Genomic DNA, 15,911 nt, shown 5'->3' on the forward strand with positions numbered 1-15,911 from the left:
CGCCATGCCCAATTTTTGCTCAATAGCATATCTATTGCTTGCAAAATTGGGCACTCATTGGGATAGTTAAATGGCAAAAGAATACTGTGTTAATGTTCGTTGTTATTGTGGTCAAAGCAAATTAACTAATACCTAGTCAATATCTATGATAAAATTCATAGAAATTAACAAAATATCGAAAAAGCTAAGATCTGTATTAAGAAGAATATCAACCCCATTAATGCTGCTTATCTTCAGTAATGAACAAGGCAATGGGCAAGTGTCCAAATATTTTGCAAAATGTCACAAAAGTTCGTTCTTTCTTTGTAGAAAGTTGTACTTACATGTTACATATTATGGTTATTTAAGGCGATTAACACACGGCACCGCGCACCGCGGCGGTTGGCAGTGAAGCCCTACGAGGAACGGACCGTTCGACCGCGCGGTCAGGCGGTGTATGTGTGTTTGGTATCAACGGATTTAATAGAAGCCAATGCAACTTGAGAACCGCTTCACCGCCAACCGCGGCGGCACGCGGCACCGTGTGTTAATCGCCTTACATGTACAATGTACATTGTAAATATTTGTAATAAATTATTATTTCGTTTTAATTGCTTCCATTGCTTTTGATTTTATCATAATATGTATAACAAGATTGTTTAAGGAACTCTATACTCTTCACAAAAGTATCAAATATCCGCCTTATTAAAATTACGCTTCAAACAATCTCAAGAAGTTATCCTCGTTCAGTTATATAACTCCTACTTATATGGGATGAGAGGGACCAACGTTGTCTTGTAGTACCTACTTGGAATATTCCATCAAAGTAGTGCAATAAAGGTTCTAAACATATGGACTTGCTGACCCACGCAATTTCATATTATGCTCTCTAAAAGTATATATTTTTCATTTTTGCAACATTTTTCATAGATCCGTTTGGTCAAAACGGTGTATATCTTTTATAACGTAAATGGAGAATTCATTACATAATATATATAATATAGTATATTATGTAATGTAGGTAATAGGTATACAACTTTTATAACTTTCTTCGATAATTATGTTAAATGATAAAACTCATTTCAAAAAAAAAAATACATAATTCTTAGTTCCCGATATTAGTGACTTATTCAAACAATATTTCTCCAGACATATCACATTAGCATTGATAAAGATGGTTGCCATGGAACTTCAAAAATAAATATCTACCATTTCTGAAAAGTTTCTGAATTTTAATCCCTGTAGTTTATCTGGAATATGTGGTTTGAAAAATAATGCAAATTATTATTATTAATTCATATACATCGCAAGTTCTCTTCTGTATTGTATTTCTTCTTATGTTAAAAAGGCTATATTTCGTATACATACTATTACGTGTACAAATCCTAGTCTATCTCATAAAAAATAAATATAGTTCTATAAATAGAGATCATAAATAATTGTAAAACATATCTTTTAAAGTTTGTGCAAACAAGAGATAATATAGTATTTACTTAAATATTCTGTTTCGCATGCAGCAAGATTATTGTTCATTTTACTTTGAGGCACGTGGGATATGGGTATTCTTCTCTTTTTTATTTATTTAACAAATAATTACTCTTATAACTGCATAGGAATAACAGCATTTAAAATACATTTTTACAATCATTACGAATAAATTCCAAAACAGTAACAGTGTGTGATTTTCTATAGACATTTCGTATGAAAAGCAATTAATTATTCTTTTTATATTATAGAGGATGGTCAATGGACGAATAAATCTTCATCACAATAAACAATAGACTTTAAAGTACAATATTAATTGAGTACATGATTCACTACATTGTCTGTTAGTATCTAACTACATAACATAATATAAAAAGACGGGTTGCACTCCGGGAGTGCCGGCAGAAGTAAAAACTTGATTATTATAACGTTCAGCATGTTTGATATTATCACAGACTAATAATAATATACTACGTATACAAATATTATGGAATGGTATCCGTCTTACGCATGGAATATACCTAAGGGCTAAAAAAAAGAAAAAAATCCGTCTTACGCTTTTTGGATCAGGTCACGTGTCCTGACGCGAGTTTAAGATTTTATACCCATTACAGAAAAAGTGCTCAACGCCGCTAAAGAAGTTTTCACTTCAAAAATGTATTTAAACATAATATAAATATTTTGATTCTTCAGATTAAAAAATAGGTAAATTCAATCATCCGGAATATAAAAGAAGTTATGAAAAGCTTTTTTTGTGTAAAAGTAAAAAAATGGCAAAAAAACAATTCATAATAAGAATATTTCGAAAATAAAGACTTAACCGATTTTAAATGTTATTATTTTATCCTTTGTGAATACTGAAACTAATGAATAAATCTTGTTTTAATTGCGTTAAAAAGTCTTCAATTTCTAAATGAAGAAATTACTTTAATTAAGTAAGTTTAAGAAAATGATGCAAATCGTCATCCTTGAAAATGTGTGTCACTAAATCACCAAACAATATAATGTTAAATAATTAACAATAATTGAGATAGCACAGAAAACATAATTACATAATTTGTTTCTTGTTAATGCCCAGAGGCATGGATATTATAATAATGGAGAAGTTATCTTATTAGTTTATTACTTACTAGCCGTTCAAATAATAAATCTATACATAAGTATTCTAAGCAGACCATTTCTGTACAATATCTACACATTTATTAAATAAACTCTACGACTAAATTACCTTTGTATCCGAAATTTTTTGTTAATTTATCAAAATACTTGAATCTATAATGTACGCGTATTTTTTTAAGTTCATCACTAGAGCTTAAATTTTTTAAATATTTCTACATTGTAGGTATGAGATTATTTTTAATTATCAATAACAAATTTAATTCATATTATATCTATAGATAAACAGCTTTAAATAACTCTAGCAAGGTTCTAGCAAATTTTCATAGGTAAGTATTAATTAATATACAGCGAACATAAATAATTAACATTTATTAAATGTAAAATTTTCTCCTTAAAATAAAAAAGCTATTTCTATACAAAATCTTGCTTCTTGGAATGTTGTCAATAGAATTGAGCGAAATTAATTAAGAGTCAAAATTAAAAATTATTTAATGTTAATGAACACACTTAGCGCAAAAAATACCACCTACTGTTAATAATTATTTGTTTACTACTATGTACCAGGAAATATTTGCGGTAAATGTTTTATTTTTAGAGAAAGAATACAAGGGCCATTCAATCTAAACAAAACCATTTTTCAATAAGCAAACGTTCATTCACAAAAACAATCAATATAATTAACAATTTACGCTATGGGACGACTTTTTTTCGAATTTCATCTGAATTTTTCTGGATATGATTGAGAAGTGTCACTCACGTTGTCGGATTAATTTATGCTTCTGTATTTCTCTTATTTATTTTATTTTAAATCTGCTGGGCTGATTTTTCAATCGTTCGTTAAAACTTATTCATCGAATAACGTAGGTATTAAACAGTAAACTACTATTTCAAAAATGTATTCTAATTGTCCGTATTGGACAGTTTACAGGTGACATTTTAAAATGATCGTGTAATACTTTATTGGACGGATAAATTTTAACCAAGAATTGCAAAATCGGCCCTAAAAGTTGTTTCATTTACAAACAAGATTTAACTTAATTAAATAAAAATTTGGTACAAACTATTTGCTGGATTTAAAGAATTTAAATAAAACTTAATAAATAGGCATACCAAAGGAGATTATAATATTATCGATAATCGACCTATCATTGTTTATTTCACTGGATAAAAACTGAAATAAAAAATAATAAATTTGAATCTCATATATAATAACAAATAACGATACTTAATATAATTCACAAATAACGATATTGTTTGGAAGAATACAAGCTAATTTTGGGCAAATACAATGTATTCTTATTTGAATTGAATACCTATATTTTCAAACATTTTCCTCATTGTTAATCCATCTCGAAACAGTTGTAATACAATAAATATTTAATAAGGAAAACAACTCAACTCCTATTCACAAATTAATAAAATGTTTACGCATTGTAATGTGTTTTGGTTTGTTTATTTTCGCTCCACTCTATTAAATTATGAAATAAAGAAATAAACTGTATGAAATAAGTAAGAAGCAACAAATAGAAATAATTTGGAAAATCCAAAAGTGCACGCCTCATAATTTTTTTTTAATAAATATTTATTAATTATTATTCTTGTTTATTTAATAACAATTAAACCACATCGAATCAGACCCTGAAAAATGAAAGGGTTCTATTCCTGAGCATACTCAAGCGTAAGAGAAAAAAAAAGACTCGATTAGTAAAGTATTTCGGTCGCTATCGTGTTAACAAGAAAAAGGATCCGCACATACAGACACACGGACGTCCAAGACAGAACTTTTTTAAACTGTTTTTTAACTAGTTTAAATAACAAAAATGACATCAAAAATATCATGAACGTTAAAAATAGTGTTTTTTCTTAATATGTGTGTGTATGTATTATCTTACAAGTGCAATGTATGATACATAAAGACATTTTAAGTTTGAAAAATCAGATGTTTTGCGCGAAGTGACAGTAGTACCCACCTCAACGCTTCGCTTATGAGGCGTGCAAAATGTATGAGGATGATTTCTAAGCTTCATATCTTTATATCCGTGAATAGTATACAAAATATTTTATCTATTCACGAATAATCAATAATTTTTCACGTTTACTATTCAGGCTTTCATGTGAACAATATACCTACTGATTTAATCTTCTAAATAATATAATATATCAAAGGCCGCAAAACACAATGACCAAACGACCTAAATACTCGTGTGCTTATAACAGAAGTTACTATGAATAATTCTCTCAGCCTTTATACCCGTAAAATCCACAAAATTTGGGCAGATTTGTTCCTATTCTACTATTAGAATATGAACTCTATTTTTCTTAATAGTCTTCTCGTGTGATAAGAGAAAGCAAAACTATTGAGTACCTAAAGTAATTGTAACACACCTCTGACAAATTCTGTCTTTATGATTATTATTTAGTAGCTTTCAATTGAATATATTATCTCTCTGTTATATGATAAATTTGAGACTTATTAAACCACTGATACTATATTATATACCTATGGATAATAAAATTATAAAAAAGTGGGTAGATAGGTATATTATTATATACAAATAAGTTTGCCTCCACGAGTACATAGCTTAATTTCTGAAAAAGACGCACAGTAAATTGTAATATATCAAAGAGTCTGTCTTCTATGACTGGTTATATAGCTCTTTTCCTTTCATGAAGTCGAATCTTAATAGACCTTAGAGAAATAAGAACTCTTTACGAAGTGTTTGCTTCCACGATATTACGTCCAATAGAAGTTTATTACATGTTTCCGAGAGGCTTGACACTGACCTTCCTCCATATAAAATCGTTAAGAAATACTTCAGAACAATAACAATGTACATTTCAACTATTACACAGAATTTATAATTTTTTTAAGCTATTGCATAGCTTCTATCGCGGGCCTTGAGCGCGGGGACCGAATCCAGAAATTCCGTAACGAAAAAACCTCACGCTCCCAAGGCTTGAAGGCATAACATGCAATAGCTTTACCGCGGCAGTCCCCGAGAGCCACACGTCTTTTTTTTACGCCGATAATACGACAAAGGGTTTCAAAATTAAATGAAAATACACGCGCGGGGTTTGAAAAATATTTATATCGAGTTTGTCTCATAATTTATCATATTATAGACTTAAAGCAAACCTAGTTATGTCCAGTTTTCTTTGGCTATTCATATCAAGACAACGAAGCAAGATTTAGAAGTATTTCCCTTAAGTATGTCCGTCATTTTACATCATACATTACGTCGCATAAGTTGATCCCTTGGCTCTTGCGCTGTCGGAAAATTGCAAAATCGAAACTAAATTTATTCTTGTAATATTATAATGTAAATCTCTTTTGCATTATAATGTGAATGTGATATCCCTTGGCTGTACATTACATGTGGTAGATTGCTATTATCTTAAGATTATCTTAAAGTTTTACTGTAACATAAGGAAGACAGTCTTTTTCGCTTCCAAGGAAAAAGCTCTCTCAGATAAAAGTTATCATTATCGGATCAACCGTTTGCGTGAATTCGAGATATACCAGCAAATAAACATATCTACATTTAATAGTGCTTCTTAATAATTTATTCGCGATAATAACATAATATAAATAGAAATTTCATTAAAGACCATAACAAAAATAATTTAAAATAAAATAAAGCGTAGATTGAAATAATACTAAGTTGTTTAGCGTTGAAACTAGAGTCAAAGGTCAAAAGCTAGAACACCGTTTAGTGGGTGTTAAGGCTCTGTTTACGTATTAATTTCGACTTGTTTCAATACTAAGAAATCTCCCGAATTTCCCCGTTTTCTAAAGTGTGATGTATTTGAGATCAAATAGATGATTCAATACCAAGAATAAACTTCAATGTGTGACTGAAACCTTTTGTTATAGGTATCTTGGAACTTGGACTATAAATGGCATCGTATTTAGATTTTAATGTATTCAGACGGCTCAATGAATTGGTATTTGAAAGCATTTGACGTGAATGGAAAGTTTTAAATTTTGCGCGGTAAAGATTAAAATGTTAAAAAATTTTCTGGAAATAATATAAAATACTAGCTTTCCGCCCGCGGCTTCGCCCGCATTTTCAAAGATAAACCCGCATAGTTCCCGTTCCCGTGGGATTTCCGGGATAAAACCTATCCTATGAGTTAATCCAAGTTACCCTCTATATGTGTGCTAAAATTCATTGTAATCGGTTCAGTGGTTTTTGCGTGAAAGAGTAACAAACATCCATACAAACTTTCACATTTATAATATTAATAGGATTATATTATTTATGTAGAAATGGGTTTAAGTAAACTTAAATTTGAGAGTATGAAATGAATATTACCCATAACCCATACTTCTTGAAAGTGTATCATCTTATTTATTAAATTATTATAGAGTCAACTCTTTTACTTACCAGGAATTAGGCGATTTAAATCAATTGGTATTTTCGATAACACAAGGAAAAGTTTTCGTTCATTAAAATAGGCATATTTCAAAAATATACCATCACGATGTAATCCATACTAATATTATAAATGAGAAAGTCTCTGTCTGTCTGTCTGTTACTCAATCACGCCAAAACTACTGAACCAATTTTCATGAAATTTGGTTCAGATATTTTGATACCCGAGAAAGGACATAGGCTACTTTTTACCCCGGGAAAATGACGCAATCCAGGAAATCCCACGGGAACGGGAACTATGCGGGTTTTTCTTTGACTGCGCGGGCGAAGCTGCGGGTGGAAAGCTAGTATATTATATTTTAACGTACAAAAATACAGTTTGAAAATATTCCCTTTTTTGACAAGATAAATATACTCACGATTCCAACTTCCCCAAAATTATTTTGTCGGTGCTCGTTAACTTGGTAAATATTGTTTAAATAAATTAAAAGTATAAATTTTTCTGACAGTTTCGGCTGCATTTTGTGATGCTAATAAATGCATAAAAAATTATAATATACGAAGATACAAAATAATGGAAATTTGATATTTAATTGAAAAAAAACCGGTAATAAATACCTATATAATATGATATTTATTTGTAGTCTTTCGTTAACACAAACATTTAATATCTATTTTTCATCATAATATAAAATTCTCCTGTCAAAGTGTTTGTAACCAAAATCTGCAAAAACAGCTTGACAGATTTTAATGGAATTCTTTGTTTATACATATTTAGTAGGTCAGAGAATAGGTAAACATTTTTTGTATTCCTAAGTGATAAGGGTAAGGCAGAACAACGTTTGCAAGATAATAACATTATAAAATCTTTAGAAATATTTAGGTATTTTCCACTCGACTGAATCTTCGACCTACTTAATGACGGGAAATTTACATATTTAACTTTTATATCTTATTTTCTCAGATAATTTAAAATATTATCCACATTATTATAAAGCGTATTTGCACAACGATTAGTTTTAGTGAAGTTGCAAGCGATAATCATTGTAATACATAGAAATAGTGGTAATATGAATTTATATGCCTACTATTTTTAATGTTCTGTAATTTGTATGTATAGACATGTTTTTATTAAGTGATACTGATATCAATTCAAATTAACTTTAGGTTTTTGTTTCGCATGACGCGACCATGAAATTTTACTCTACTTGCGCTTAAAGAAGTTTCACTGCATCAAAAATAATCAATAGATGCAATAGCATATTTTCAGACACACAGACACAAGACACAAGATGCATACAGATACACAGACGGCGGAAAGCGACTTTTTTATGCTATGTAGTGGTTTTATTTCTTTTTGTATCTATCATGTGCTTTGTTCATGTTTGATGCGGGTTTTAAAGGTGAATCACCCGGACTTTTGTGTCGGTGGAAAAACTTTAATAGTATTTTGATTGTATACCTACCTACCTACCTAAGTTTTTTAATTATGTACCTATTTGGCTCTTCGGTTTTGACCTCTGAGTGTAAGGGTAACGATTCCGAGATATCATTTGCATATCACATGTCTACCGAATCTAATATAATAAACGTGTGATATTATTATAATAATGGTTCTGTGGCGTTTCTAATTTATATGTTTATGGCAACACCATCTGTGACGCCGGTTACATTAGAAGGCTCAAAAAATACGGTTAATTTTCCTATGTTGTTTTTCACCTTGTTTCTTGTTTCACTGTATTTAAATATAAATGTGTTATGTGACTGTAAAAATAAATAATCATTGATCAACAGAACAACGTGTTTCAAATATCAATCCAATAATGGGAATACAAACCCCATAGTTCTTTATATGAAAAGCTGTTATAACTAAAACTAAGTGTCCTGGGAGAATTATAAAACTTCCTTAAAAAAAATATCTGTAACGTATGACTGGTCTTACTAAGGTATAAAACATTTTCAATTTTATACAATTGCTCAAGTTTCAGTACCAAATAGTTGTAATTAGGCGTAACTTTATTCAAGTATATTGTACGTTTAAATTTAATAAAAGGTAAATACCTAAATTAATACCCACATACCTAGCTTAAAATCAAATTATAATTATACAAATGAATATGCAATCTGTTGCTTAATACAGTCCCTTAACAGTAGTCGCACCTCATTAACAAAGCCACGTAATCAATGTATTATGCTGCGTTTACATCAGAGATGTGCGAGGATGCGTAGTGTGGGATGTCTTTGTAAGGAATTGATAGTATCCTTTCATTAACCTCGCCTCGATCAGCACAGTTTTGGTGAAAATGGCTCAGCGGTGCTAGATTTTTGCACATACAAAAAAGGCAAGGAGTGGGTTCGAGCAATGTGTTGCAAGGTTTGCGATTGACAGGCAGGCATTTGCGTCACTCCGCTTAACAGTCGGCTCATTTCACAGCTTCGCATCGAATCTTCACACATCACTGGTGGAAACGCAGCCTTAATCGAATTAATAGATTCGCAATAATGAACTTGAACCGCAATATATTAGTAACTAATTTGAATTTAATTGTGATAATTGCTTGCTGCTTGAAAAAGGATGTTCAAAAGTATAAGGAACGTAAAAATATTAGCTAGGTAGTAGAGCCTACTAACTATAAAGTTGCGCTAAAAATTTCGGCATCATCTGCCTATTTCTATTTCAACTAGGATAGTATACCTACGTAAGAAACTTATTCGTACTGTAGACCTTAATTAAACACTACATTATAATATCTTAATTTGATTTAAATTTAAAACACGTGTGTTTGTATGACAAATATACACAAAATGATAAACTCGACAAATATTGCGTGGGTATATTATAAGCTTTAAAAATGTTTAAGAGGAAAGGTCACCTGGGTTTCTTAAACTCAAAATAAATATGCGAATAATCATATTTTATGGGACAGACGACCTGATCAAAGTGGCGACGAGCCACTTGAGTGAGGCCACTGGTGATCGGTCATTATGGAAATCTTTGTGGGAGGCCTATGTCTTGCAGTGGACGTCCAGAAAGGCTGGAATGATGATGATGATGATGATTGGGTTTCTTGTGATACGTAATTTGCTCTATACTTTGCCATATAACCAATTTTACCAAAAATAAAATACATAGGTAATAATCACTACAAGCAATAGTTTGAGAAATTATTATACTCTATGATTGTAAGTGCATTAAGTATCCCATTTGTTAAAGGAAAATTTGACATTAAGACAAATCTATCCATAAGTATCACAATACATATAATACATAAATATTGGTAAACCTTGTTAAAATAATTTTTACTAATGTAAAGAAAGTACAAAAAAATACTACTTACGATGTAGGATGAGGAACATTTCTATGTTCAAAGGGGTTATAGTTGAGTTCTTCGTTCTTCGCTGTAAGAGTTACAGTTGATGCCATACAAGACCCGCATTCGGATTTGTTCTCCATACTGAAATATACAAAAAAATACAAGTTTTGTTTAATTTTAGTTGTTGAAGTTTTAATTGTAAATCAGTTTAAGGTTGCATAGTGAATTTTTTTCCAAAAATCAGATAACTTATATTAAAAGGTTGAATTTTTATGAAGCTCTATATCTATCTACACATAATATACCGGGGGTGCATTCTAAACCATTTATATACAAATTATTTATAAGTACAATGTTTATGTATCCTTTGTTTTTAATTCAGTATTACAAAAACAAACATAAAATTTGTGTCATTGAACCGGTATTCCAAATTAGGTTCGATAAGACGACCTAACATATAATATTATTAAATGTATAATAGAGCATGTATTTTAGATTGTATCTCAATTAGGCTGTGGTACAGATTGTTATGTCAATCGTAAGAAGCTTACGCGGATTTTTCCTCAGTAATTGATTTCCTAGAGATCAAGAATGACTCCTTTCTTGGTCAGGTTACCCACATGTATTTTATAGTACGTCAGTCTTGCTTTTTAAGATATTTGTTGTCAACAATAGATTAATTGAAAAATAATGGTTCTAATTATTTATTTAGTTAGATTAACACAGTTAAGTATGTAATTTATATAATGCAGTTAAATTTCATAATATAGTACATTTTTTTAAACTTACATACCTAATTATTATGTACTATATTGATTATATGCAATTCAGAATTGAAACCTTTTAATTCGTAATTGTCTAGCTCTACACTAAAGGATTTTGAAACAGTTCTATTAAAATAACTTTTATAATGCTCAGAGTTTTAATGTGGGAAATTAGATTCGTACACATAACCTTTCACGGGCCTCACCCATTAGGTACTGCCATCATTTCTGATTCAACAATTTTAAGGGTAAAATATTTGTTCGGACGAGGGGGCTCTATAAACATTTAAATTATCATAATCATACCTTTAGCGACCGAGTTAAATTATATATTTACGGATATATAAGTTTTTGTCAAAAAATCATAGCTAAAAATATTACTAATGTAATAACTTTATTTCAATGATCATCTCGTCAAAATTGGTCCAACCATTTTGTAGATTTACCTACTAACCGGTCATTTATCTATTATATACCTATCTATCATATTTACCGAATAGGTTTCATTTACTAGATACCTATTGGTCATAATAATATAAAAAATAATTTTCATTTAGCATACCTATATTTTTTATTCTTAAATATTAACCATGAATTTTCATACTTTATAGATATTCCAACAAATGATTATAAATTAAATTATAGACACCATACCTAATACTCGTAGAATCCATTTCTTATGTTAAACACAATCACTTGATATTTCACACACGTCACACACAACAAATATCCGACGAAAATATAATAACAAATATACTTATGTCGTAATAATAAATATATTATGTCAAGAATAATATTCACTATTATCACTTTAAACACAAATAAAACCACCAAATATTTTACTACTCCATAGTAACTCGTATTCTAGACGTTTTAATTTAAAAAAAACTTAAATAAAAAAAGAATTTAATTCTGCGCAAACGCACTTTGCTCATTAGCGACTGTCTTACTAATCTGATATAGTTTTTCTTGACATAGCGTGGCAAATATAAACCGGTTTTGTTTTTCTGTGTATTAACCGGTTTTTATTTTGTTTTAAAAAGCTTAAGTCCATTTAATTTATATTTGTGATTTAGTAAAATATGTATGACCTAAATACCTAGATTTGGTGGCGAATAAATTTTAAGAATGAGAGAAAGTTGATATCGCGAATTTGGAATATTTGAATATTTTACTATTTATAACGGGCGATATTCTACTTAAAATAACATGTCCTTTTGATGTTTGAGTATCCTATATTATATGTATTATATATTACTAGCTGTTGCCCGCAGCTTCGCTTGCGTGGAAAAGATAAGTTTTCATGGTATAAGTTTTCATCCCCTATTTTACCCCTTTAGGGGATGAATTTTCTAAAATCCTTTCTTAGTTACGACGCCTACGTTATGACATCTACCTGCATGCCAAATTTCAGCCCGATACGTCCAGTGGTTTGGGCTGTGCGTTGGTAGATCACTATATCAGTCACCTTTGAGTTTTATATACATATATAGATTGCCTACTATCTACTAACTAACTACATTATATTATAAAGTATTAGATATTATCTGCTATACCTACCTATCTTAAAACCAAAATAAGTAATAGAGCCACAAATTTATTTTTATTCTCTACATCAATTATTTTTACTATTTAATTATATTAGTGATGTTAAACATGATTACAGACATCACGTAGAAGACTGATAAGCTACATACCAGTAAAATTTACCTACATGAAAATTTTATCTCATCAATGTATTTGGGCCGTTATATATGTATATACCTCTACCCTACTCAAGTTATAAGGTTTCAGTCACTTGTCAATGTTTGCTCGTTCATTTTTATCATAAAAAATTAAGGCCCTTCGCTCATGGAGCTACTTAAAAAGAACTAGTCACAAACTCAAATTACTAACGAGTTGCCTGAGCGTCACAGCCCATACATGTTCTATGGAGATTCGCACACGACGCGACTAGTTACTAACTGGTGAGTAACGCGTTAGCAACCAATCACGCGCGACGCGTCGTGCCGGTCTCCACGCTACTGGTTTCCCGAGTTTCTTTGTTTTTTATGATAAAAATGAACGAGCAAACATTGACAAGTGACTGAAACCTTATAACTTGAGTAGCGTTGTATGCGAGATACAATTTATAACTGGTTTGTAATCGTAATTACTGATTAGTTCAGTCATTTTTGAGTAGCTCCATGAGCGAAGGGCCAAAGAAACTCGGGAAACCAGTAGCGTGGAGACCGGCACGACGCGTCGCGCGTGATTTGTTGCTAACGCGTTACTCACCAGTTAGTAACTAGTCGCGTCGTGTGCGAATCTCCATAGAACATGTATGGGCTGTGACACTCAGGCAACTCGTTAGTAATTTGAGTTTGTGACTAGTTCTTTTTGAGTAGCTCCATGAGAGAAGGGCCTTATTCCCAGTCAGTTTACGCCGTGAACTGTCTGGCAAAATCATAATATAATACCATTATTAACCATGGCTGGTTATTGCGATCATAATATGAATTTGCCTATCAGTTCAATTCACGGCGTAATCTGTCTGGAAATAAGAGGTCATAATTAGGCTCCAGGACATGTAATTCTATACAAAATTTGATCTATAATATTTATTATTTTAATGAATTTGCTAAACAAAAAAAAAACAAATTGATAACATTCTTTATTATTTTCTGTAACAAGCATGTCTAAATTGTATTGGAGTGTGTTTTTTTTTAAACAGGCTACTGTGGAATAATAACGACATGTTTTCCGGTTTTATTTTAATGATAAATTGCCTATACATAGGTGATTTATGAGTATTTAATGTTCTAGAATCTTTAATTAATAAAGATTTGCTTAACACCGATGTTTTACAATGATTAATCAAGAGGTATTTTACATTTAAATTTTATGCTCATTTATGTTTGACAAATTGGACCAGTAAATCATGATATAGGTTGATGTCTAAATGTGTTTAAGTTTATGAACACTGGCAGATAGCTCATATTAATGTTACAAGAATAATGTATTATATATAACTAGCTGCTCCGCGCAGTTTCACCCCTGTGGCTCCACTCCTGTTGGTCGTAGCGTGATGATATATAGCCTATAACCTTCCTCGATAAATGGACTATCTAACACCGAAATAATTTTTCAAATCGGACCAGTATTTCCCGAGATTAGCGCGTTCAAACAAACAAACAAACTCTTCAGCTTTATAATATTATAGTATAAATTACTATCAAACTTGTGACCTGTAATACAAATACAGTTTTAACTAGATACATACGAATTCGCAAATCAAAGATAGTCAAATAATAAAATACAATGTATTTATTCTCTGTCAGGTAATATCCCTGAACTATGTTTACGGTCGTAGATAACACCACTTTATGGTTTAAAATGATTTAACTATGCTGGTTTGACAGCGCAGTTAATTTTCTTTGTAATAGACAAGTCGATATGTTTTAAGAATACTGAAACGGAATATCATAACTAATAATATTACAAATGCATATTACAAATGCAAATGCATATTATTATGTGGCTGAAAATTCTGTGTATGAATTGAACAAATAAAAAATGAAAATAATGTCTCTGGGGCAATATTCCAGAGGTGGCGCGAACACCCTGTGATGGCGGGTGCCTTTAAAAAAAAATAAAAAATTACAAATGCATAACTCTGGTTATCTGTCTGTCTCTTCTTCACTCCTCAATTACTGATCCGATTTGGATGAAATTTGGTACAAAGATAGCTTGAAACTTGAGCAACAAAATAGGATAGGTTTTATTCTGGAAAGATCACGGGAGCGGGAACTATACGGGATTTTTTTTAACTACGCAGTCGTAGCAATAATTTATACAGAAATGTATTTATTATTTCATAAATTCCTTAAGATCTAGCAATAATTATAATACTTATTATAAAAAGTGTTTGTTTGTCACATCAGAGCATCTGATTGCGCATAAAGGTGACCGATGCATTTTCTAAGAAGTTAATATTATGATATGAAATTATTATGAAATGTGTATCGTGTATACGTTTTCCAAAGACAAGATATCGATAGAAGTTTACCGCGTCAGCCAGTTCCTTAATAAAAAATAAATGTTTAATGCATATTTTTAAACTAAAATCACATCTGACCAAATTAATAAACACCAATTCAAACTAGCATGCCTCTACCATCACAAACATAAGAAACATCTAAACCTACTTTTCACTGCACTTTAATTTCACACACGATCAGTTAATCCACTAATCCACAGATAAATAGCGTTTACATTTTGCACGAACACATAGTAAATAGCTGATTGGGAAACTGATGTTAAACGTCGATTATTTCTAGCATTTCACACGGCTGGGTGACCATGGTTTTGTGTTAAGTTAGACTGTTTAAAAAATAACTAAATATAACGTTGATTCGTTTCATCAGTGGTTTAAAACGACGTTATCTTCTGAAGGTTTATCCGAATTTTTGTTAAATATTATACTATAAATTAAAAACGGCCGATATAAGTATTCAGAATGTTTTAAAACTTGTTTGAAATGAATGGCAATTACGGATTAAAAAGGGTTTTGTACACTAAAAGTTAAAATAATTTCCTATTTTTGTGATGAGTAATGATGAATATTGCAATGATCTTGAATTTATAATACCTCTACATTTATCACTTGCCATGTTTCATCATTGAGTTAAATTAGATTTTTTAAATTCAATTTCTTTTTTTTTTAATATATTTGAAATCATTGTCACCACATACAGAAATGATAACTCACTGAGCGAGATTTTCTTTGTCTTGATAACGTTGCTTGTTGTTTATTCGATAAATAGTTGTGTCAAGCAAAAATAGTTCTTGTTGTTTTACGTTTTGCATTGCATTAAAATGCATTGGAATACAAT

The 15,911-nt window shown here is 30.6% G+C and overlaps 1 protein-coding gene across 4 annotated transcripts in view; it reads right to left on the minus strand.

The window, feature by feature from the left end:
• The window catches only part of LOC149482500 (proton-coupled amino acid transporter-like protein pathetic), a 56,572-nt gene extending 41,252 nt beyond the window's left edge, over positions 1 to 15,320 (minus strand). The window contains exons 1-3 of one of the 4 annotated variants that reach the window (XM_089704346.1): positions 15,225 to 15,314; positions 11,692 to 11,901; positions 10,298 to 10,414 (exon numbers count right to left, since the gene is read on the minus strand). In XM_089704346.1, coding sequence (XP_089560472.1) covers positions 10,298 to 10,414; positions 11,692 to 11,711 — 137 coding nt within the window. In that variant the 5' untranslated portion in view covers positions 11,712 to 11,901; positions 15,225 to 15,314. Of the gene's footprint in view, positions 1 to 10,297; positions 10,415 to 11,691; positions 11,995 to 15,085; positions 15,105 to 15,224 lie in introns of those variants that run through there. The other 3 variants (XM_089704347.1, XM_089704348.1, XM_089704345.1) reach the window with 3 other exon arrangements.
• Positions 15,321 to 15,911: the final 591 nt, after the last annotated feature.

This window comes from Colias philodice, chromosome 15, assembly GCF_061535455.1.
Source record: "Colias philodice isolate Cphi_HAF_F1 chromosome 15, ilColPhil1 Martin Lab GWU primary, whole genome shotgun sequence".
NCBI lineage: Eukaryota > Metazoa > Arthropoda > Insecta > Lepidoptera > Pieridae > Colias > Colias philodice.